Source organism: Phragmites australis, chromosome 14 (assembly GCF_958298935.1).
Source record: "Phragmites australis chromosome 14, lpPhrAust1.1, whole genome shotgun sequence".
In the NCBI taxonomy this organism is placed as follows: domain Eukaryota; kingdom Viridiplantae; phylum Streptophyta; class Magnoliopsida; order Poales; family Poaceae; genus Phragmites; species Phragmites australis.
Window position 1 is genome coordinate 5,181,174 of NC_084934.1, and position 23,372 is coordinate 5,204,545.

At 40.2% G+C, this 23,372-nt stretch overlaps 1 protein-coding gene across 1 annotated transcript; it reads left to right on the top strand.

Moving 5' to 3' along the window:
• Window positions 1-19,895: 19,895 nt before the first annotated feature.
• On the top strand, window positions 19,896-22,331 carry LOC133891015 (large ribosomal subunit protein uL4z-like). Its single transcript, XM_062331696.1, has 2 exons — window positions 19,896-21,110; window positions 22,009-22,331. The coding sequence occupies exons 1-2, from the start codon at window positions 20,010-20,012 to the stop codon at window positions 22,120-22,122; spliced, it is 1,215 nt and encodes a 404-aa protein (XP_062187680.1). The 5' UTR covers window positions 19,896-20,009; the 3' UTR covers window positions 22,123-22,331.
• The last annotated feature ends 1,041 nt before the right edge of the window (window positions 22,332-23,372 follow it).

Genomic DNA, 23,372 nt, shown 5'->3' on the forward strand with positions numbered 1-23,372 from the left:
TTTGGATAATTGATGACAAATGATTAAGGGACTAATGAGTTTATTGAGGTTATGGATAGGTTTTAGCCCCATTAAAAAAGTTAAATGACATTGGCGTCCCTCAAAAAGAAAAGAGAAGCAGCACGTAGTCACTTAATAGATTTTATTTTATTTTATTTTTGAATTGGAGTATAGGTGCGCCGTTCTATAAAGAGGGATGCATTTAGATTGACTTGAAGATGTCTCAGTACTCAAATGACTCTTTTAGACCAAAGATGGGAGTCACAAATCACCCCACGAACACTGGGTAGTTCTTAGTCTTTGTCTGAACCCGAAGTCTCTGGGTTGACTCGGATACTCCGGGTTACCCGGAGTCTCCAACTTTAGCTCTGGCAGGGGGTGCTCGGTTTGGTGTTGGAGTCCAACCTAAAGTATCCGGGTTAGCCCGAATACTCCGAGTGGCCAGAGTCTCCAAATGCTGCTCTAGCAGAAGTGCTTAGCTTGAGTCAAAGTGTTTCACCCGGAGTCTCAGGGTTGACCCGGATACTCCGGGTTTTATTGTCTATCTGGACCCTCTGGGTTGGGTCCCGAACAGGGCCCTAGGGTGAGCATTTTAGTGTCAACTTGGAGTCTCCGGGTTGACCCGGATACTCCAGGTCAATACAAAAAGTATTGTAATGGCTAGTTTTTTAGGGATGGGTTTAAATACCCCCTCACCCCCTCCTCCATTTGCTACTGAACCAACTCGAGACAAAAGCATTCAATGCCTCTTTAGAGCCCTCCCACTCCTCTAGTGAATTAAGTCTTGCAAGAATTTGAGAGTTGGGTTGGGAAAGTGAGATCGAGTGCTTGTGTGCATAAATCTATCTTTGAGCATTTGAGTTCGTCATCAAGCTGTCAATTCGTGTTCTTTACTCTTTGACCTCTGAGCCCTAGATGGCTAGGCATCACCCGAAGAGCACTTAAGCTTGTTGAGTGTCACGGGAAGTTTGTGAAAGTCATCCTCGCCTCCGCAAGGAAATAGGAAAGTTGAGTAAGCCCCAAGCTTGATCTCCATGGTCACTCGATAAGGATATGGGTTGAGAGAGACCTGACTCTTTGTGAGCACCTCAACATAGACGTAGGATCATTGGATCCGAACTTCGGGAAATAAATTCGTGCCTTCTTTGCTTTCATTGTTATTTTAGTTGATTTTTAGCGATTTGCTCCGATCTACGTGATTATGTGTTTCTAGCTGTAGGTGAACTGTCAAAAGGCTTACATACAACCTTAGGAACCTATGGTAACACTTGGAATGAATTAGAATTGCTTAAGATTTCATAGCTTTCGATTTCCTATTTTTACCCGGACTATCTGGGTTGAGCCCGGAACCTCCGGACCCCAGAGTATCCGATTTGACCCGGAATATCCGAACTGTTTAATCCACTGTAAAGTTTTAATGTTTAGAAAATGCCTATTCACCCCTCCCCCCTCTAGGCGACATCACGTACATTCAATAACAAGTGCATATGTCTCGCAAGTATTCAAAACTTGTATACACATATTTAGGGAGAATATATCCTATGGGTTATAATTTTGAGACTAACATGTGTTGTTAGACATATCTTTTGTAGCCTTGTAGAGAAATCAACACGTCTCTGAAGGTATACAATGCTTAAAAGTTTCAATTGATATCATTTTCAATGTATTTCTACATTTAAGCGACCTCCATGCATGATATGACTTAAACTTGCTATCTCTACTTATTGTCTAGATGTAAATGTGCATATATTGATACATTCCTACAAGTAGTATTCACAAGTGAGTCTTATTACATGTATACACACATAAAGAAAGGTTTAGATTATATCATATGAGTTTCATGAATTATGCTCCTTGTTTGTTCTGTTTTTTATTTGATATCAATGTCTCTTATCCTTACAATTGGTATCATGAATTATAACCTTACAATTGGTATATCTTTTCAATTGGTATCATTTCATTGGATCATAATTTATGAAGTTATATCCCATGTGCTCTAACGCTCTTCCTCAAGTTCTACATATGTTTGTAACCCTTTTTTTTTAGATTGTTAACAAATGGGCAGAAGTTTCATGACCAAAGCAAGAAGCGAGATACAAGATGTCTAGAAATACTGAAGTTGACAAAGGGGAGAATAAGAAAATACAAGAAGCATCATGAGGCACCTAGGTTGACAAAGAGGGAAAAACACTTGTATAAGTCGATCAAGAGAGATAGTGGCAATAGAGAAAAGGGGAGCCACAACAAAGGAAGACTAAATGGTAAGAACATGTATTCAAGCAATATGGTAAGGCTTTGTGCTCTTTACGATTGGTATATTTATTATTTATGGCTTTGTGCTCTTTACGATTGGTATATTTATTATTTATCACTTGTTTTGGTTGTGTTGTCATCAATCATCAAAAAGGGGATATTGTAGCGAAAATGACTCTATTAAGCTATGATTGTGATTTTGATGATTAATGACAACATAGATATTGGGACTAACATATTTGTCAATAATATATATTAGTAGGTCTCATGGATGCAATACATCAAGAATCCACCGCAGCCGAGATAAAGTTTAATTGAATTGAAGAAGTCCTAGGAGAATAGTTTACACTCACCAGAGTATTGTGCATAGAGGCTGATAGCCTCACCAGATAGTCCAGTACTCTGTGTTTTGAACTCACCGGAGTATTTATAATAAAGGGGAGAAGGTCGAAGACCTCACTGGATAGTCCGGTGATCTGCACTGGATAGCACCGGAGCATTTCTTGCAGAGAATGATGCAAGTGCAAAGACTGAAGATCAACCCACCAGAAGGTTCAGTGCTTGGTTTGTGCACACAGGAGTATAGTACCGAAGCATTTCTTGCAGAGGCGATTGTAAGTGTTGAAGAATGAAAAACAACCCACCGAAAGGTCCGGTGCTTTGAAGATCAATGCACCGGAGCATTTCTCACAGAAAAGAAGTGGCGATGTCTAGCTCAAGATAACTCACCGGAATGTACAGTGATGGATTTGAAGGCACATCAAAATGTCTGGTGTCCACAGAGGCTTTGAGTGGAGTTCCAACGGCTAGTTTCTGATTTTATACTTACCGAATGATATGGTGTTAGTACTACTATTCTCGTATGAGCATTCGGTGTTAACAGCTTTTCCGAGTCGTTGGGAAAATAGCTAGTTGGCGGGTTTGAGGTTATAAATACCCCTTCACTCAGTCATTTAACGGGTGGCATGCTGCTGGAGTCTAGAGGAAGCTCATACACACTTAAGAAGACATCCTAGCCATCAAAGTGCTTAAAGTGATTATCCAATGCAATTAAGCACAAGATTAGAGAGTGTTTAGTGCTTATAGGCCTAGAGTGAGTTGTAGCTAGGTGCTGCAGTTTGAAGAAATGATCAAGGAGTGATCCTAGCTTGTACTGAGTGGTATATCACCGCCTTGTAGTCTTGGTGACTCGTCGGCATCTTGGAATTTGATGGCTCAAGCTTATTGACGCTCCAACTTTGTGTGGAGCGGCGGCAAGACACATATACGAGGACGCGGAGACCCTTGCCTTGGTGGCTCAAGCTCCGAAGTGATCACGGCGGCAAGTGACCGGAAGAAAGGCTAGTGGTGAGACCTTGCTCATAGTGCTTGAGACCTTATCTTGGTGACTTGGTACCATAAGAGCTGTGAACGAAAGAGACTAAGCAACCGGGAGCATATCTTTTGTAGAGCTCCAACGTGGATTAGAGGTGATATTCATACCATCGATACTACAGGATAAAAATCTCTTATGTCAAGTTTGTCTCTCTACCTTATTTACGTTTTCACATTTACATACTTATAATTTACCTTATTAGAGTATGTTGCAATCCTCTTGTGAAAGTTTTTAGAGTTATTTTATTTTAGGTTTCTAAGTGTCCTAATTCAGCTCTCTTAGGACATCATCGTTCCTCACAGACGTCCCAGTATTGAAATGTATCTCAAAATACAATTATTATAGGTCACATATATACCCTACTCAGGCCTATTCACGGTCGTTATATGTAGAAACTATATTTGAAACTTTCCAGACGTTTATCGAGCATGTTCATATTATACTCGCAAAAGAGAGAGAGAGAGAGAGAGATCTACATCATAATAGCCACACGGATACAGCTATATATGCGCAGATAGTCCTATTCTTCAAACAGCATTCTCCATGCCACGTATACATGCATGCACAAATCAATCCGCAAAAAATACTCTAAGATGGAACGATATAACTGCCTCATAATTTTCTTTGATTCAGCAAGATAATGTCACAAATAGCAGTTACAAATCTGCCAGCTGCCAAAAGTAACAGTTTTGAAATGTTGTTTTACAAGGAAAACTGGACTACAAATCTCTTTAGTTAATTAAATATTATGGAAATCTGACCAGACACACGGTATTATCAATAATACTTGAACCTATGTTTGGCTGTTTGGCGGGTTCCAGAAGCATTTTCCAGTTTCAGCTACACCATTGGTATATCAGTTCAGAATGGTATACTGGTATATATTCAATGCAATGCACCCTCACGTTTATGTTATGGTTGCTTCCAAATTTTCCTGGACAGATGTAAACGAATGAGTTAAATGTCTTCGTACAAAAAAAAATTGTTGGAATCAATAAATTTTTAACAAGTTTGCGTCATTTCCATGGGTTCCCCTTGTTATACATGTGGGAAAGAAATTTGGGGAGAAGACTTGCTACCTGCCTAGCTACTGATTGATGGTCTAGTTAATCAATAATAAGAATAAGCACTAAGGTGTCTTATGATGTATCAAGGTATCAATGTTATTTGGCAAGGCTATATAATGTTATTATGTATAATTAACTGAATAAGCTAGTTAGCAAAGTATCATTAATGCTTTGCTTTTGCATATGCCCATGTTCAACATACTCATTGTAATCAGTAATGGCTGACTGTATCTACTGACAGAAATTATTTGATATGACATTGAATCCTCATATATAGTTCGTAACACAGTACGCAGTAGTACAGTATTTCTCTTTTATTTTTCTTTATCTTTCCATCATCATATCCAACCAACCAAGGTAACTCATTTTCAATAAAAAGAGCACAAGTTACACAATAGAGACTCTTCATCTAGCTTGCATTTGATGGACATTGTAGCTAGTTCACAATGACATGGCCATCGGTCAAAAGATAGTCTTCAATCCGGCAGTTGAAGTAGCTTTTTATGTCATGTCCTTTTTCCAGTAGTACATAAGAACGAAGTCCAGCAAGTTCAGAATATTTTTGTGACCACTTGTATTGCGTCTTGGTCAGAAGTTCCACTGCAACATTGCTTCTTGATGCGTGCTGCTGCTCTATGGCAGGAAGAAGAGGGCAAGCCCGCCACGATTCTATCTCTCGGGTGTGACCTATGGCATGGTGGCAGGAAAGACCTTACCGGAGATTTCTCGAAGATATCGGATTTACCGGAGATTTACCTAAAAAATCAAAAAAAAAATCAGCATGATTTCCCTAGAAATTGGTTCCAAACTATTTAACCTTACAAATTACACATAACAACAAAGAAATCACACTCGTCTTACTCTTAAAGAACACTCAAAATCGATAACACAGGATGTTACTCTTAAAGGCATTGTTTAACAGATTCACAAAACATGCAATTTTCAGAGATTATCTAACTGCATACCCTAATCTGGCCCAGACAGCTTTACACTATCTCCATGTTACACTCTTCAGGTATATGGCGCGGCATGAGAGTTGATCCGGACAATATTTTCAATAAATTTTCTGGCCTAACATCATTACTATAACTGGGTAAAGTACATTCTCCATTCAAAACTCAGCCAATGAAGTTAAGAACTGAATCACGTAGAGCTATAATGCATAGACATATATAATATCTTTATTGTAAAATAATATCAACTGTGCATATTTCAGGTGATAAAGACAATGTCAGAAGTGCTGGCATTGTAAGTGTCAGAATTCAGAGCTTGAATTAGCAGCAACAGTCACAGAAGCTGGGTAGAACAAACCAGTAGAAATTCTTTAATTGCTATAGCCTCCATTGACATCTAACAATAATGATAAGAATCTCACGAGTCACATGACAGACTGTGCAGAGAATACAAACTGCACCACATGATCCAAAAGTTCACCCTGATAAAAAAAAAATTGCTCAGTACCTCCAAATCCAACGTTCTTAACAATTTTACAGATTTCCAAGAAAATGCAGGTTGAATTTTATGTTCATCAAACTTAAGCACTGATGTCTAACAGAAATCACAATAATCTCACCTGTTAAGCTATATAGGATGAAAAAAATATCACATCTCATGTTTCAAAGGCTTAAGATAAAAGTCAGCACCATATTCCTAAATACCACTTTCTTTCTGAGCAAACTTACAGAATGCTGTGCAGAGAGCCTGGAGCGTGGCCAGCGGTGTCAATGGCGAGGCGGCAGCTCGGTCTTTCGGCAGTGACGAGGCTGAGGCCAGGAAAAACAACGATGGCGGCTCGATCCGGCTGAGGAACAAGAAGAAAGGGTTCGCTTTAGGCGCACAAAGGAGCGGAGAAGACCTGGTCAAGAAGGGCGCCAGATCATTAGGACGTGCGTTCCTTTATAACATGGTATTTTGCTTTTTTTTTCCTGTTGCAAATATGACATTAGGTAACCGTATCTCTGTTCTATCTCCGTTCTATAATTAACCATATAAATACCGTGCATTCAGGTAAAACAGTGGAATATCGTATTATACCCAATGCAAAAGCACTATTGGTGTGGTGATGGAGTTGTGAGTGCATGCCTTCACCCTACAGGATTCAAATTTTGGTATGCAACTATTTAAATATCTTAGTATGCAACTATTTAAAAGTTTGTGAGTTTAACGACTATATATATCCCTAGTTGGTGCAGAGACCGGAAGTCCTCCATTAAAAAAAAATGATATACATCCAAACAAATCATCAGGATACCACATAGAAGACCCAAATGTAAAATTCTGATGTGCGACAGAGCAACAGATCAGTTTATGCATACACAAAGCTGAATGTGAGCCAAAAAAGGATAGAGTAACATGATTAACTTCTTAACGCATAGGGCCATAGGCTAATAATAGTCAACCCCGGATAGTTTATCAACCATCAGCTTCATGGGCACGGGCGGAATCGGCAGCAGCCAACAGATCGTCTCTCGGAGTATCGGAGCGAGCCGAATCAGAACCTGCCCTGCAGCCCTATGAGGGTGCCGGATCGGTGCGGCAGAAAGGCTCACAAAAAGGAATGGGGAGGATGGACTGTTTGTTTGGGGCGCTTGCAAAACCTACTTACTTCTAGCTTCTGACTCTAGAGAGGCTGCTTTTCTAAAATCTGGTTTTGTAAAAGCTGTGACCGTTTGATAACCTTGTTTTTAGATTGTTCGACTGATAGTTTTTGAGCTAAATAAAATGTGTAATATCTATAATATCGTTATTTAGAATGAATATATTTGTTTCTGTAAACTGCTTTAGTGATCTGCATGGCACCTTATAGGAATTGAAACGATGAAGCTTACATGAATGAGATCCAATTTTTTTATTAGCTGATACAAGACCTGCAGGTATACATTGCCCGCATTTCTCCAGGCATCACCTGAATACATGACGTTGCCTTGCTTGACCATCACACAAGGTAACCTGAGCAGATAGATCATTCTACTTATATCAAGCATCCAGGTCACTTTGGATCCAAGACAAATATACATTGCCTTCACAACCTTTTGTTGCTGCCTGGTTTGATCAGTAAATTGATCGTTACCTTCACAGCCTTCTCTGTCGCTACTAACACAAATTGGATATACAACTTCCATATGGCTTTAGCAAATTTACAAGTACCTTGGAAACCTCATTTCCCCAAAAGTTCATCGTTGTGCTGATAACAGAACCTAATCATCAGTTTGCAATAATATGTTCCCAGTTTGCCGTAGTGTGGCTGTGATGTTTTTCCCTCTTTTTGCCTGAACTATGATTCAATGAACGGTTAGACAGTAGAATCTGGTTTTGAGGTTGTAGAGTGGTGAGAGCACTCGATGAGCTGTAACGATTTTATTAATAAAGATGGGACCGGGGAGATGAGCCCTTAAGTATACTCTGAAAGTACATTGCACATCTCAGTTTAAGCTAGCTATACACCGATGCATCTTCGTGTGACTGCTCTCAATTTAAAGCTGTTACTCTTTGGGTCATTCGTGACCCCTTTTAACTCACATATCCACTGTTTGGCGTGTGTGTATATATATAATACGATTTCTCCGGTTCCTCAACTCTCGGTCATACAGTCTTTCAGCCGATTTTAGTTACAAATATATTCTTCAGAACTTACATAAACTTCTTAAAAGGTATCTCTTTCACAATGTGAACAATGATATGCACCATAATATAAAATAATGATGGAGGGAAACACACCTCAAGCTGGGATAGAATCTCGATCACGTTTTTCTGCAGCTTATCTAGCTTGGTCGGATCAATGACCTTCTGTGATATCATATTCAAGAATGAACACAGCTTTATGATTGAGTTTTGGACCTTCAACAACAGAATATCTCCATTGTAATTGGAAATATTTGTGTCATCATCACATGATAATCATGAGACTTCATACCAGTTAATTTCAAATCTTTCATGTTTACTAGTCTCTTTATGTTGACGGAGTATCTACATGACAATTTGATTTCATGTAAGCACTTGCACATAGTAATTTTCTCTGTCTTGCTCAAACTGTAGCTAGAATGACCTGTCCGAGTTTCAAACATTTTAGATCCTTCCGTGCTCGACCACATTTTTCTGCAACTTATCTAGCTTGGTCGAATCGATGGCCTTATGTGATATCGCATTCAAGAATGAACGCAGCTTTATGATTGAATTTTAGACCTTCAACGACAGAAGTTGGGGCCGCTGCAGCATGGTGGAAGAGGCAAAAGCTAAAATATTTTGTTTGCCACATTTCATACACATAGAGATATATTAATTATGAATATAACTACTACATATAGATAACACATTCTATAAGGTATTCCTACATATAGATATATAATACATATATCCTATGCTAACATATGCCTCTTCATTGTTGGGTCATCGAGGGTTGCAGTGTGGTTGATGGCGATGACACCAGTGCACCACTATTGTTGTTGCAACTGGAATTGTCAGAGTCCAAGGTAGCACTAGCCCCCTCCACGTCGATGCCCTCCTCATCGTCCTCCTTTGGTGGATGCTGAGGTGGAAGCCCTCGCTCGTATCCAGTTATGGGCACGCTGGCCAGGCGGGATATTCCCGACTTGAAGTGCTTCCTCGTCCTCCTCACCTTCCTCCTCCTCAATCATAAGGCCATGCACAATAGCCTCTTCGTGGGCATCCTCGTCTACAGCTACAAGTGTTTCATCAGGGCATATGATAGTAGGTTACTGGTGGCGTTGGTATCCTCGTTCGCGGCCACGAGTTCCTCATGCAGCACATGTGCAATAGCCTCGTTGTTGCCGGTGTCATCGATGTCCATGGACTCCTTGGTTTTCTTCTCCTCCCTCTCATCTGGATCGACCACCAAAGTTGGCGACGTTCGCTCATTCAGAGAGGGTGTCTGTTGGGAAGACTAAGCCATTGCTAGGAAGACAGTCGCTCGCTCGTAGACCAGTAGCAGCAGTACATTACATTGCTCAAGTTACATTTTGTAACCAAGCTCAAAGGTATCACCATGTGTTCTTAAAAAAGCTACAGAAAACTCCAATGATATATGCATACTCAAGTGGAAGGTAAAACAGGAGAATCACAATTCTGGTTAGGACTAATAAAAGTCAAACGACAGTTTATAAAATATGGTATGTTTCAAATACATATGGTACCATAATAAGATTTTGGATAGACAATTGGATAAATGATAATCCACTTAGCAAACAATACCTATCGTTGTTTCACATTGTGAAGCACAACAATGCCACGGTGGTAGAAGTAATGAGGACTTTACTGCTTCAAGTATCTTTTCACTGACTAATTATAGGCGACAAACTTCCAGATTGGCATACTCTGGTCAACAAGCTATTAAATATGCAACTATCTCAAGATAGAGATACCTTTATATGGAACCTACATGCTAATGGATAATTCTCAGTCATAGCCATATATCAGCATTTGACTAGGCATACCTTTCGTAGTAAATTCCTATTGAGATTAAAACTCCCTTTGAAGATAAAGATTTTTCTTTGGTATGTGGAAAATGGGTTATTTTAACTAAAGATAATTTGGTAAAACACAATTGTAATGGGAATATCAAATGCTGCTTTTGCAATCGCAATGAAAATATACAACACTTATTCTTTGATTGTCATCTCGCTAAATTAGTTTGGCACATTGTCAAAATGGCTCTTGGTATAAACACACCTAGAAATATTACCTACAAGAAGGGTGATTGGCTGAGGGGTGTTGGGCAAATATATAAGAATAAAATCTTTGTTGGTGTAATAGCTTTATGTTGGGCTATTTGTCTATACCGTAATGATATAACTTTTGATTAAAAAAGAAACAACAATCACTTCTTTCTCACAGGTATTCTTTAGAGGAATATATTGGCTTTGACATTGGAATTTTCTATCAAAAGAGAAGGATAGAGAATATGTGCACAAGGCGTGCCAAAGATTGGAGGCCATTGCTTTGGAAGTCTTCATTAAGAATGGGTGTTTTCGATTTAATTTCAGATTATGTGTTGGATCATTTTTTAGTCCTCAAGAAGTTTATTTGCTTATTCGAACACACATATGTAATGCAATATGATTGTAATAATGAACCAAGCCGTGTGCACACTGTATGGTGTAGAGCTCAGAAACTTATTTTCTATTATCTAGAAATATGTGTATACTCGAGTTTTGTCAAGACCGTGATAAAAAAAGTAAACACTGAATGATTCAGCACTAATAAAAAATATGTCTTCAAAAGAATAGTGATCTTATTATTGGCTTCCTTTTTTTGAAGGAAGTTATTGACTTCTTGCAGTATTTAAATGCAGGAGCCCAATAGGTTCCTTTCAGTACTACTAAATTTTGGTCACAATGTCCTATCTACTACGACAATATCTCATATTCAACAATATCTCTTTGGTTCTTCTACATGAGTTATGACCTATGAGTCCCTTCTTTAGTTCTTCTTATCCTCCTCATGGGTGGTATATAAGTGTCTAGAAGGTGAAGGAGATGTAGATGGAAATAGACAGGAGAGGTGCACATAGTGTAGCAAGTGGTGCTACCAGTTTATGTGCTTATGTTTGCCTAATTTATTTTCTTCGAAGGCTCGTTGTTTTGAAAGGTCATGTTATGTTCAAACAAAATAGGACATGATGTGTTTCTTTTTCGCAACTGAGTATTGTTTAGGTTTGGGAGGCATCAGGATCATGCATGTCTGGATGGAGATATCATTTGGCACTTGGAAGCGCTTGGAATTCCTCTTTATCTTATGGTTATGGTCTGACGACGACGAAAGAAAGCTTGTCGGTAGGAGTCTTACTGCAATAGATTATGTGGTTAGCCTTGCTTAACCACCTTGAAATGAGGACACATGTTTGACTAAGGAAAAAAGCTGGATATCTTTGAGAGCTTTATTAACATTATGCAGTATAGTGTTGAACAACAATTCGGAGCCCGTTACTACGCCCCCGCATGATGGGGACCAAGGAGTGTGGTGAATTTAACCCGAAATACATGATGTGTGCATGAAACTTAAAGTCTTGAAAACAATGCCCATTTTTTCTGTCACACCCTGTTTTTCATATTTCTCAGATTTCTAAAATTTTCCAAGATTATTGAATAGCTTCACGAGTAGAATAGGTTTAAAACCTATTTTGAAAAACAATCAATCAAAATAGGTTATTATTTTGTGTGTATTGCATGCTGAGTTTTGTTAGGAGCTAGGTAAATGCATTAGAGTTCTTTTTTTTTTCTTTCTCTTTAGTGTTTTGAGTGAAAAAGATTTTGAAAAGATTTTTACTAGTTAAGGATCTTAATGGTTGGAATTCAAAATCCTTCAATTCATCATTTATTCAATCCTTGATCATACCTGATTCTTCTCTAGTTCAATTCAAATCTTATTCAAATCCTTGTTTAAAGCCAATCTATCTTCTTTCTCAAGTTCTACCCAAATCCAAAGTCACATTCCTTATCTGCTCCTATTCTTGTTCAACCTCATTTTTTGTTCCTCTCAAATTCACTCCAAGCTCAATTCAAATTCAAACCCTATTCAAATATCTCTACAAAAGTTTCTTTTCTAAAACCCTAGATATGCCTAAGGTGTCATTAGACTCAATCCTACCCAAGCACAAGTCCTTGGCCGGCACACAAGTCATCTAGAAGGCCCAACTCATCTTCCTATAAAGTTTAGGAGTTCAAAACGGCCTCAAATGCAAATATTTATAATACCAAAGTTGTAGGTCTCGTCGAGCTCTTCGATTTGAACCTATGGAATTCCCTTTTTGGATAATGGAGCTAGGAGTTATGGCCCTCGAAATCAGTGCTGCGCAGATAAGTCTGAGTTCAAATAGTTTATCTTGTGGTGCATTTTTGAGAATCAAGATGGCGTTTTCAGAAGTTCTAATGATTGCCAAAGTTGTAGATATTTTAGAGTAGTACAATTTAGAGTCTAGAAACGTCCAATTTCAAGTCCATACAGTAGAGATATCATCCTCGTAATAGAGAGCTGCAAAAAAGGAAATCCTAACCGACTCGAACTCGAATCCGATTCGTTCGGCTTGAACTCACCTCAACTAGCCGCCCCTACACGCTCTCTCCTATCCCTATTCTATGCCCCCAAGCCCTAGACGCTGCTGCTGCCCTGTCCGTGCGTCGCCATTCGCTAGAGCCATCGCCGCTTGTGATGCACTACATCGTCGTCTCCGCGAATTCTCCTTCCTCGACCATTGAAGCAAGGTGAGAATCCCTTCTTATCCTCCCTTAGTACTGTTTTACCATCATACTAAGTTCCTAGCCAAGCCCTAGCCCCGGCCAAAGTCCGATCTATAACACCACGGTCGTCGTCGTCGCGGACAGCTGCGATGTAGCCGATTGGCATCGACGTTCCCAGCTGACCAGAGGTTAAATCGCCAAGCCCTTTCACCGGTACATGTCCCATGATGTTCCCCATGCCCTCACCAACAAGGTCGGCTAGTAGAGCATCCAAACCACCGGAATCAAGGTCGACATGCCCACTGTCCAGTTTCTGGACACGTTCTGCGCTCGCACCGGATTTGCATTCGTGTTCTCCGTCAATCTGAAATCCATATGGATGCACCAACCACGTCCCGGCATGTCCCATTGAGTTTTCTATGTGACCCTCAGATCCCATCCCTATTTGTGCAGTGACACGACCGAAACACGATTGCCAGTCACAGCATGTTGCAACGGTCACCCATCTCATCTCCGCTGATCGTTCATCCTCTCAGGGGATGATCTACCAAAACCCATACCGTAGCATTGTGTTCCTAGGAAATATAAATGTCTCTATTCATACTTTTTCTTAAATTTCATAGCCAATCTCCTGAAACGTGAGCGTCTTCGTTGCTACGTCTGTTCGTGATCACCACCAAACCTAGCAGCAGTCATCGTTGTTTTGCCACTACCTCGGATGACCCCTTCCAAAACCAACCATACCACTGAGTTAGTCTTTCCGCGTTCTACACCATGCTTCCCTCGTTTCACTGAAACACCATCGAAGCCCGACATCGATGTCAGTGGCTACGCACCCGATCACCATTTCCGACGAAACCCGAACCACCGCCACTACACAGAGTCACCGGTAGTATCCTTAAGCTAGAAGTGCAACCTCTGACCATTTGATCCATCATGGGTGGTCGATACTAGATCTCAGTGTATCCCTTCTTTAATCCAAGACGGTACTTACATAGCATGCCAAGTCAGCACCACATCATTCTCCTTAGCCTAATTAGCGAAGTCTAATCTACCCTACACTTCTTGAATCTTGCGCAATGATGTTGTCAAGCCTGACGCAGTGATTGTGCAATAAAGCCTTTTCTCATAGGAAGATAGTTTCGGTAAATTAACATTTCCTTTTTCAGCTTAATCCATCTTTCGAAAGCCCATTCTCTTTCACCTTAACTCCAAATTAGATGATTCTTGCATCTAAATATTTCTAAAATCATACATATCCAACCATAGTATTTTTAAAGTGTTTTTAATGATATTTGGTATGTTGTTCTTAGTGTTCTCCTTTGTGTTATTTGTCGGTAGTTCTCGCGATTAGTCGATGACGTTCCGTAGCAGTTCGAGAGACTTCAAGGCCAAGATTTCATCAACACTGAGCAACATTAGGTAAAAGGCAAGTGTCCTTGATCATCTTGAACCTATGTTTAAATATTTTATTTTACAAAATTGCATACAATGTCTATCAACTTAATTAATTGTCACCTATGTTAGGGTTTACCTAGTTCTTCCTTTACATTCCTTAAAACCTAAGTGGTAGTTGATATGAATCTCTTGGGTAGAATTGCTTAGCCATGCTTTCGGGATATTGGGAAGTGTCATATACTTGATTAATAAACTTATGCAACAATGGTCATTAATGTGTTAATGGTCTAGCAACATGGAACATTAGGCCTTAAGCAAAGTGGTTTTGGTGGTTGTTATGGTTATGTTGTTGGTTTAGTGTTGGCTCAAGTAACCTAAGTAAGAACCTGTTCGTGGAGCGACAACCCAAGAAGTAACGTACCAACCACAAGGCTGATATGGGTAAGGCGTGACATACTAGTTAGAGTCTATCCAGTGTGTATTGTGTCAGCACAAAAGGGAGCTTCTGGGTAGGAGTTAGACTCGCGTAAACCCTGACGGTGAAACCTAGTGGGCAGATGCATACTTGATCAGGCTCTGGTTAGTGAAAAATATCATTCAGTGATTTTTTGGCAGCATACCACTGACGTGTGTTAAGTGTTTCGCGGACACGACAACATAGAATTCGCTGACTTGTGGGGAAAGCTGGACAACCTCTACAGATTATAAAACTGTTATAACAGCTGTGCTTGTGATTATGGGAGACTTGGATCCTCACATAATTAGTGGGCTTTGGTTATGAGTTTGGTTATGGTTTTGGTTATAGTACATGGAGTACTAGACGGTTATGGTATGTAAGGTGAGGAGCCTTGTATGCTAGGTGTTAGACTGTATGAGTTATATTCACTTAATGATTGTTTAATGCTTTTGAGTCCAAAAATCTTTTCATTACTCGTATTTACGCAAATATACCATGTGTTATACTATTCTTGTTGTAAACCTACATATCATTATTTTTTCCATACTTGCTGAGCGCGTCATGTGCTCACACTTGCTATTTTTCCTATGCCATGCAACATGTGTGGTGCTATTCAATGAGTGAAGATGTTGAAGACTATCAAAACGAGGTTGTGACGTTTTAGGCGTGTGTCTCCCGGTCGGTTGCCTGCAGTGTTGTTGGGCACTAGTGCTTCTGTTCCACTGTAGATATCTACATAGAAGACAATATATGTCAATTATTGTAAGAGTTTAACATTTATTCTATAAACCTTATGTGTGTTGAACATCCTGAACACACATAAGCCACATCTGATCTTAGCTGTTAAAACTGAGTGTGACAGAGGTGGTATCAGAGCCATACTGATTGTAGGACGCAAGCCTAGATAGAATGATCATGTCATAAGGTCATATTTTAAAAGCCTATTTTGAAAAATCCATCCCCATGCTATTCTGACCCTCAATTTCTCTCTCTACTTACCTACTCTAATCTATTGAGCAAAATAAATTTTCAATAGTCTCCCTTTCAAACTATTAGTTGTTGAACCATCCCGGTTACTCTATTTGAGAAGGGTGCACTTGAAGATCTCTCTTGGCGCTCTTACCTTGCGTGAAGATTTATATGATAAATATGAAGATCCATAATGACAAGAAAGATTCATCTACTACAACACTGAAGGCATGAAGATCTACCTCTGTGCTCCCAGTTTTAGTTCTTTGAGTTATAGGAGGATTTTTCCCTAATCTTTGAAAATGTTAGAGCGATATTAGTAGTGTGTGGTTGTGTTGTGTGCCTTATCTGATTTGTATTTTCTGTTTGAGTGCTGATATGCGTTGTGGAATGCTTTAGCATCTGGTAACAGCAGCATTCCTTATATATCTCTATAGTTAATAGTATAGTTGGGTTTTCTCCTTCTAGTCCCTTCTTTTCTTACCAAACCTTCTGCCTCAATCCCGATCAGATGGTGAACACAAAGAAAGATTAGCTTGGTAAAGGTACCAACAACAATAACAACAACATCCAGTAGATGCCTCTTCATATTGAAGAACAATTTTTAGAGACGCAGACTCAGATCCTTCAAGGCATGACTCAGAATATAGAAAGTCTGCTACAGATTGTTGAAGCTCTATGTGCAGAAGACAAGCGTGGAAAGCAAGACAACAACTAGAAGAGGAGAGGATCAGCCACTAAAACTAGTGACAGCCACTCATTCAAAGGGTGGCTGCTGGGAAGACGATCGCTTGTTCATAGACCGGTACTCTTAACTCTGTAGTAGCAGTACATTACATTGCTCGAGTTACTCTCAGGGCGTGTTATAACTTTTAACCAAATTCAAAGGTATCGGCATGTGTTCTTAAAATAAGCTATAGCAAACTCCAATGATCTATGCGTACCCAAGTGGAAGGTGAGAATCACAATTCTGGTTAGGACAAATGACAATCAAATAGGAGTTTCTAAAATGCAGTATATTCTAAATATAGAATGATACTCAAATAAGATTTTAGGACATGCATGTGTAATGCAATATGATTGTAATAACAAACCAGATAGTGTGGATTGTATGATGCAAAGGACATAAACTTATTTTCCATTATCTAAAAAATGTGTTATGTCAATACCAAGATAAAAAATGTAAACACTGAATGGTTTGATATTAATAAAGATTATGTTCTCAAAAGAATAGTGATATTGTTATAAACTTCTTTTATTTTAAGGAAGTTATTGACTTCTTGAAGTATTTAAATGCAGAGCCCAGTAAGTTCTATTTACTACAACAATATCTCATATTCAGCCATACTTCTTTGGCTCTTCTGCATGAGTTATGACCTATGAGTCCCTCATTTAGTTCTTCTTATCCTCCTCATTGGTGGTATATAAGTGTCTCGAATGTGAAGGAGATGTATATGGAAAAAGACATGAGAGGTGCATATAGTGTAGTAAATGGTGCTGCCAGTTTTATATTCTTATGTTTGCCTAATTTATTTTCTCCGACGGCGTGTTGCTTTGAAAGGTCATATTGTGTTCAAACGATAGAGGATATGTTGTGTTTCTTTTTCACAATTGAGTATTGTTTAGGTTTTGGAAGCATCAGGATCATCAGGTCTCTCGATGGTGAGATCATCAAGTCTGGATTGAGAGACCATCTGACACTTGGAATCCCTTTTATCCTATGGTTATGGTATGACGGCAGCAGAAGAAAACTTATCTGCAAAGGAGTCTTGCTGCATTAGATTATGTGGTTAGCCTTGCTTAACCACCTTGAAATGATGACACACGTTTGACGGAGGAAAAAGATAAATATTTTGGAGAGCTTTATTAACATCATGCGATATAGTGTTGAACAACAATTGAGAGCCGTTACTACGTTGCTGCATAATGGGACCAAGGAGTGTGGTGAATTTAACCCAAAATAGACAATGTGTCGATGAAACTTAAGGCCTTGAAAACTATGCCCATTTTTTCAGGCTGTATTGCTGGAAAACATTAGGTGTAACACCGGAGATAATAATTACCATAACCAAAAATTGTTTGCTTCCGGTTATAGCATTGTATTATATCTATTTCTTGTGTGTCGTTTTCCAGCGATCGACGCTTGACACATTTCCTCTTTCTTGGTCCAGTTAAGAAGTTGTCTATTTTTTAAAAAATAAAAAATTTAAAGCAAGAAAATGATGGTGCCATAACCGAAGAAGAATATGCACTTGACCGGAAATCTAATGATACTGTGAGATCAACTATAATATCCGGGGAAGCGGGTTCGTGACTGTGTAAGTGCCTATTTGTGGTACTGACGAATTAAATAAATGGTGTTAGTTTCATCCATCATAACAATTTTTCTTTCACTTCGTTCTTTTTCTGATTTCTTTTTCTATTCTCATTTTTTCCTCTCATTTTCAATAATTTTTTTTGAATTAATTTGTAAATGAAAAAGAGAGAGAATACCGTTCTGGAGAGAATGATCTTAAAAATCCTTCCGTGAGGAAAATCGTTAAAGCAATGAAGGAAATAAAAATCCTTTCGCAAAAGAATTTTCACCATTCAGCCATGGATATTTAACAGGGATCATCGTACATCGTTTAGATCACAAAGGAAATCCATTGAGCATGATCATGAGAACGGAAATCAAATGAGAATGTCCAAGACTGAAAAGAAATTCTATGGACCAGTTCTTTGAGATTGATGCTTGGGGAAATCTAATGAGAGGGTCTGGCGATCAGCTCGATTGCTTGGTGGTCTGAGGGCTCGCTCGCTGGCTTGGTTTGAGATGGATGCTCGGGAACACATGGTGGCAATTCGGATGCTGCTCAGGAAATCGGTTTGCAGCATCGTGGTATAGATTTTTTTTCCCCGACTGAAGGACATCTTTGATTCTTAGCATGTAGCAGTTGCCTCGTATTGGTTTTAACTGTTATTTGTTTTTTTTATGTATATGTGAAAACCTAAGTATGTGTTTCTTAGTTAATATTATTTGTTGACAGTTACTCGGTTGAGGATTCAACGAGCACAAAGGAAGCATTTTGCACCTTAATGGTGCATGATAATTAGCACAGAATATGCACATTGCACCATCTGCTACAGAAGAAAGCCATTAAAAGTTAAGCTAACTCCAAAGGGCATCTCTGAGCTATATAATGATACACAGCTAGTTGCGTGGCAATAAAAGAACGCCCACACCTACATCCGGGCACTAGCCCGTAAGGGCGGCGCTTGCACGGCGCGAGTGCTCTAGCCAGCTCGTGTTTAAACCCAAGCGCTCGCATAAACATACACGAAACGGGTGTGCACGAAACAGTCTCATTCGATCCCGTCTCCAAACAAGGCTGTGAAAATAGATCTTCCTGTTAGAAAAAATGCTCACGCCCGGCCATATACCCCGAGGCGAGCAGTAAATAGGCCACCTTTGCGTCTGCAAATAGTAACAAGAGAAGACTCCAATCACTCTGAAGCGTCGCATGGTTTTGTCCATGTGTTGTGGACATGCATAGTTAGTTGCGGTCAAATGGAATGAACATGTTTTTTTTTTTATTATAACGACATGAATGATTCTAGATGTTTATAATTAAGTGTTTGAGGAAAGAAAGTATTAAATACTTTTATAACATTATATTTTTTAATTTAAATAAAGACTACAAATATTTAAATATAGTTAATTATCTTGTTAGCATCACTATAAATAGTGATGTTAAAATAAGCACATGGTCCTTTATCTAAGCACCGCTTATACTTTCATTATACATGCTCTAAGATGATGTAGACACATGCACACACAAGTGTGTCTCTATCACATATCTATAACTAATATCGCTGAAAGCACTCGTATATACGTAAATTATGAATATCAAAATTTAAATCTTGATAGGTAAAGTTATACTTCCGTGCCTTCACTACTACGCTAAGAGATGGTTACCGGAATAAGCATTCTGATAAATTCTGATAACAAGAAAGTACGGAATATTCCTGTCTTAAAAAACACTTCTTTTCTGAAAACAACAAGAACTACAGTATTTTCTTCCTTCTGAACTTACATACTGGACAGTTCAAAAAAAAATTACATATTGAGCCTCCCATACAGGCCCAGGCCGCCATTTCCCCACCAATCTCACCGTTTCCACCAGATCAACGGTCCAGATCTCTCTCACTAACCCCCCACACAAACCCTAGCCAATTCCACCTATCTAGCCCTTCCCCTCCCGCCACGCCTCCAATCGCACCTCCGCCGCGCCGCCCCCAAAACCCTAGCCGCCGCCATGGTCGCCTTCAGCCGCCCCCTCGTCTCCGTCAAGGCTCTGGAGGGCGACATGGCCACCGACTCCGCCGGCCTGCAATACCCCGCCGTCCTCAACGCGCCGATCCGCCCCGACTGGGTCCGCATCGTACACAGGCTGCTGTCCTGCAACAAGCGCCAGCCCTACGCCGTTTCTCGCCGGGCTGGCCACCAGACGTCGGCGGAGTCCTGGGGCACCGGGCGCGCGGTGTCCCGTATCCCTCGTGTCCCCGGAGGCGGCACCCACCGCGCCGGCCAGGGAGCCTTCGGCAACATGTGCCGCGGAGGACGCATGTTCGCGCCCACCAAGATCTGGCGCAAGTGGCACCGCCGCGTCAATGTCCACCTCCGCCGCGTCGCCGTCGCCTCGGCCCTCGCCGCAACCGCCGTACCGGCCCTCGTCCAGGCGCGCGGGCACCGCATCGAGGCCGTCCCCGAGCTCCCCCTTGTCATCTCCGACTCGGCCGAGTCCATCGAGAAGACCTCCCAGGCGCTCAAGATCCTCAAGCAGGTCGGCGCCTACGCCGACGCAGAGAAGGCCAAGGACTCCGTGGGAATCCGCCCCGGCAAGGGTAAGATGCGCAACCGCCGCTACATCAACCGCAAGGGTCCGCTCATCGTCTACGGCACCGAGGGATCCAAGATCGTCAAGGCCTTCCGCAACCTCCCCGGTGTGGATGTCGCCAACGTCGAGCGCCTCAACCTGCTCGACCTCGCCCCCGGTGGCCACCTCGGGCGCTTTGTGATCTGGACCGAGAGCGCGTTCAAGAAGCTTGAGGAGGTGTATGGAACCTTTGATGCGCCTTCGCAGAAGAAGAAGGGCTTCGTGCTGCCGAGGCCCAAGATGGCCAACGCTGACCTTGGCAGGATCATTAACTCTGACGAGGTGCAGTCTGTGGTGAAGCCACTCAACAAGGAGGTGAAGCGCAGGGAAAAGAGGAAGAACCCGCTCAAGAACGTGGCTGCCGTGCTCAAACTCAACCCTTACTTGGGCACTGCCCGCAAGATGGCCACCCTTGCTGAAGCATCCCGCGTCAAGGCCAGGAAGGAAAAGCTTGACTCCAAGAGGACCAAGCTTAGCCCGGTATAACTCTTTCTCCTTCCCCTCCATTTATGATGTGAATATGACTCAAATATGATCACCAAGGTAGGAGATACGTAGTTCATTGCTTATTACTGTCACCATGGTACATTGATTTTAATGTGAAAGTATTCTGTGTCAAAGTTTATTTCTTTTGGTTCAATTTTTAGGCTATTGTCATATGCTTGTTGTATTGTTTGGTTTTAGTTTGAGTCTTGTATATTTGTAATGTTCCCCTTGTTTTATTGTTGGGGTTAATTGCTGTGCATTGATGTTATGTTCCACCATCGTACTATACCTAATTGCCTGTTTCCTATACCATCAATATGTTGCTATTCATTCTATGTGCTTTAAGTAAACTTTGCTTGTTACATTACTTTTGTTCTATCTCTGTATCCTGTAGAGACCTTTTAGGTGATATCTAGTTGTTTTTCTTAAAAATAAATCGTGGTATGTTGGGACTGGGGGGATATTTCATTTCATATTCATGGAGGTTTTGACCATTTGTTATGCAAGTTCGTAGGTGTTTATGTTTAATTTTTAGTTTCCTTTCATGTTGATATTAATCTTTTGAACTGGCAACACTTGGACTATGGCTTACTAGAGTATCTGTTCAGATTAATGATTTGAAGGCAGCATTTGGAGTACTGATAAGTGATAACCGGAATCCATGTTAATATTTGGTTCAGATTTGAATTATATCCCAAATTTTTGGTATCCATGTAACCCTTTGGTACCTTCTTGTCTTGAGTTTTTGGTTTCAGAAGCAATATTACAAAACTGCCTGATATCCATATAACTGTTTGTCCTTCTATATTTAAGATGCTGATCATGTGTCATGCGGTATGGCATTTGTTTGGTAAGCTTTTTAGTAATGATCTTCTGTTGATTTTTGCTGTAGGAGGAAGCTGCCAAGGTTAAGGCTGCTGGAAAGGCATGGTACAAGACCATGATCTCAGACAGCGACTACACAGAGTTTGAGAACTTCTCAAAGTGGCTTGGCGTGACACAGTAAAGCAAGCAATCTAGTTAAGTTTTGAGTAGTGTCGCTGAACTTATCTGGAGAGGATTTATCATTCTGTTTTTTTTTATCCTGCTATCATCATAAGAAGTTACCTACCTGTGGGATTTTGAGACCCAAGGCTGTCCGCTTTGTTAATGCGTTGCTGTGAGAATGGGCAGTTTCGAACCGGTTATCAAAATTATCCATGTGGTTTGATTCAATGGCTTTGTGATGTTCTGTGCGTAGTGGTTATCTAAATCTTGTTGTCGCACTGTTGCATAGTGTTTGTGGCTTTTGAAGTTATCTCCGGGGGTTCTGAAATTTGTTGCTCCCTTGTGGAAATTTGTCCATCGGGAGGTGGTGAGTATCACAGGTCAACACCAGGACCTCTTTACTTTGAGAAGTTTCAGTATTGTGAGAACTTTTGATTAGCAAACACTCGATAGTTCTGTGCATGCTTGTCAATTCCATTTCGCTTTTCTTATTGATATGGAATGTCTCGGTCGTGACATTAGAACATACGCATACTATATTTCTTTGATATAAATTTATATGTACGTAAAAAACTAGTTCATGCGACACCTAAATTGTGGTTGCGGTCTTGTTGCCAGAGCTGCGAATCAAATTCACTTCTGGCTGAAACCTGCGAATCAACGGCACAAACAAAATTCAAGCTTCAAACATAAGAATCAAAAGCTTGCAATTAGACAAGTAAACGTCCAACATCAACGGATCTCGCTTCCAATCACCTTTCAACTTGGACACCAACACTTTACACTAAATTTTTTTGGCTTCCAACTGTAAACTAAAGAAAGCCAAACACTTTGCGCTGAGATTTTAAACTTTCTACTAAAATTCCAAGGTTTCAAATTAATGAGGGACGCTCCTTCTGTCTAGGCAGTGATGGATAAGCTTATGCAAAACGCTAAGCAAGGAGCTACGCAAAGTAGAGGACTGGGAAAACATTAGCTTTATTTATTTTGGATAATCTAAGTACAAACTAGACTTAACTTTTTGAGAGTATAATCTAAGTGGAAACCAAAGAGTAAAAAGAAGAATATGTTAGTCTGTGAATAGTGACATGTCGAATGCTGTCCATACCATATATTATTGTTAGGAGGAATACATGTGATGACACACTAAGCCATTAACTAACTCACTTTAGTTCATCTGTGTATACATCTAAAGCAAGAAAACGATGTACTCTTTGCTTAAGAATATAAGACGTGTTTTGTTTTAAAAAATTCAAATTTTATAAGTTT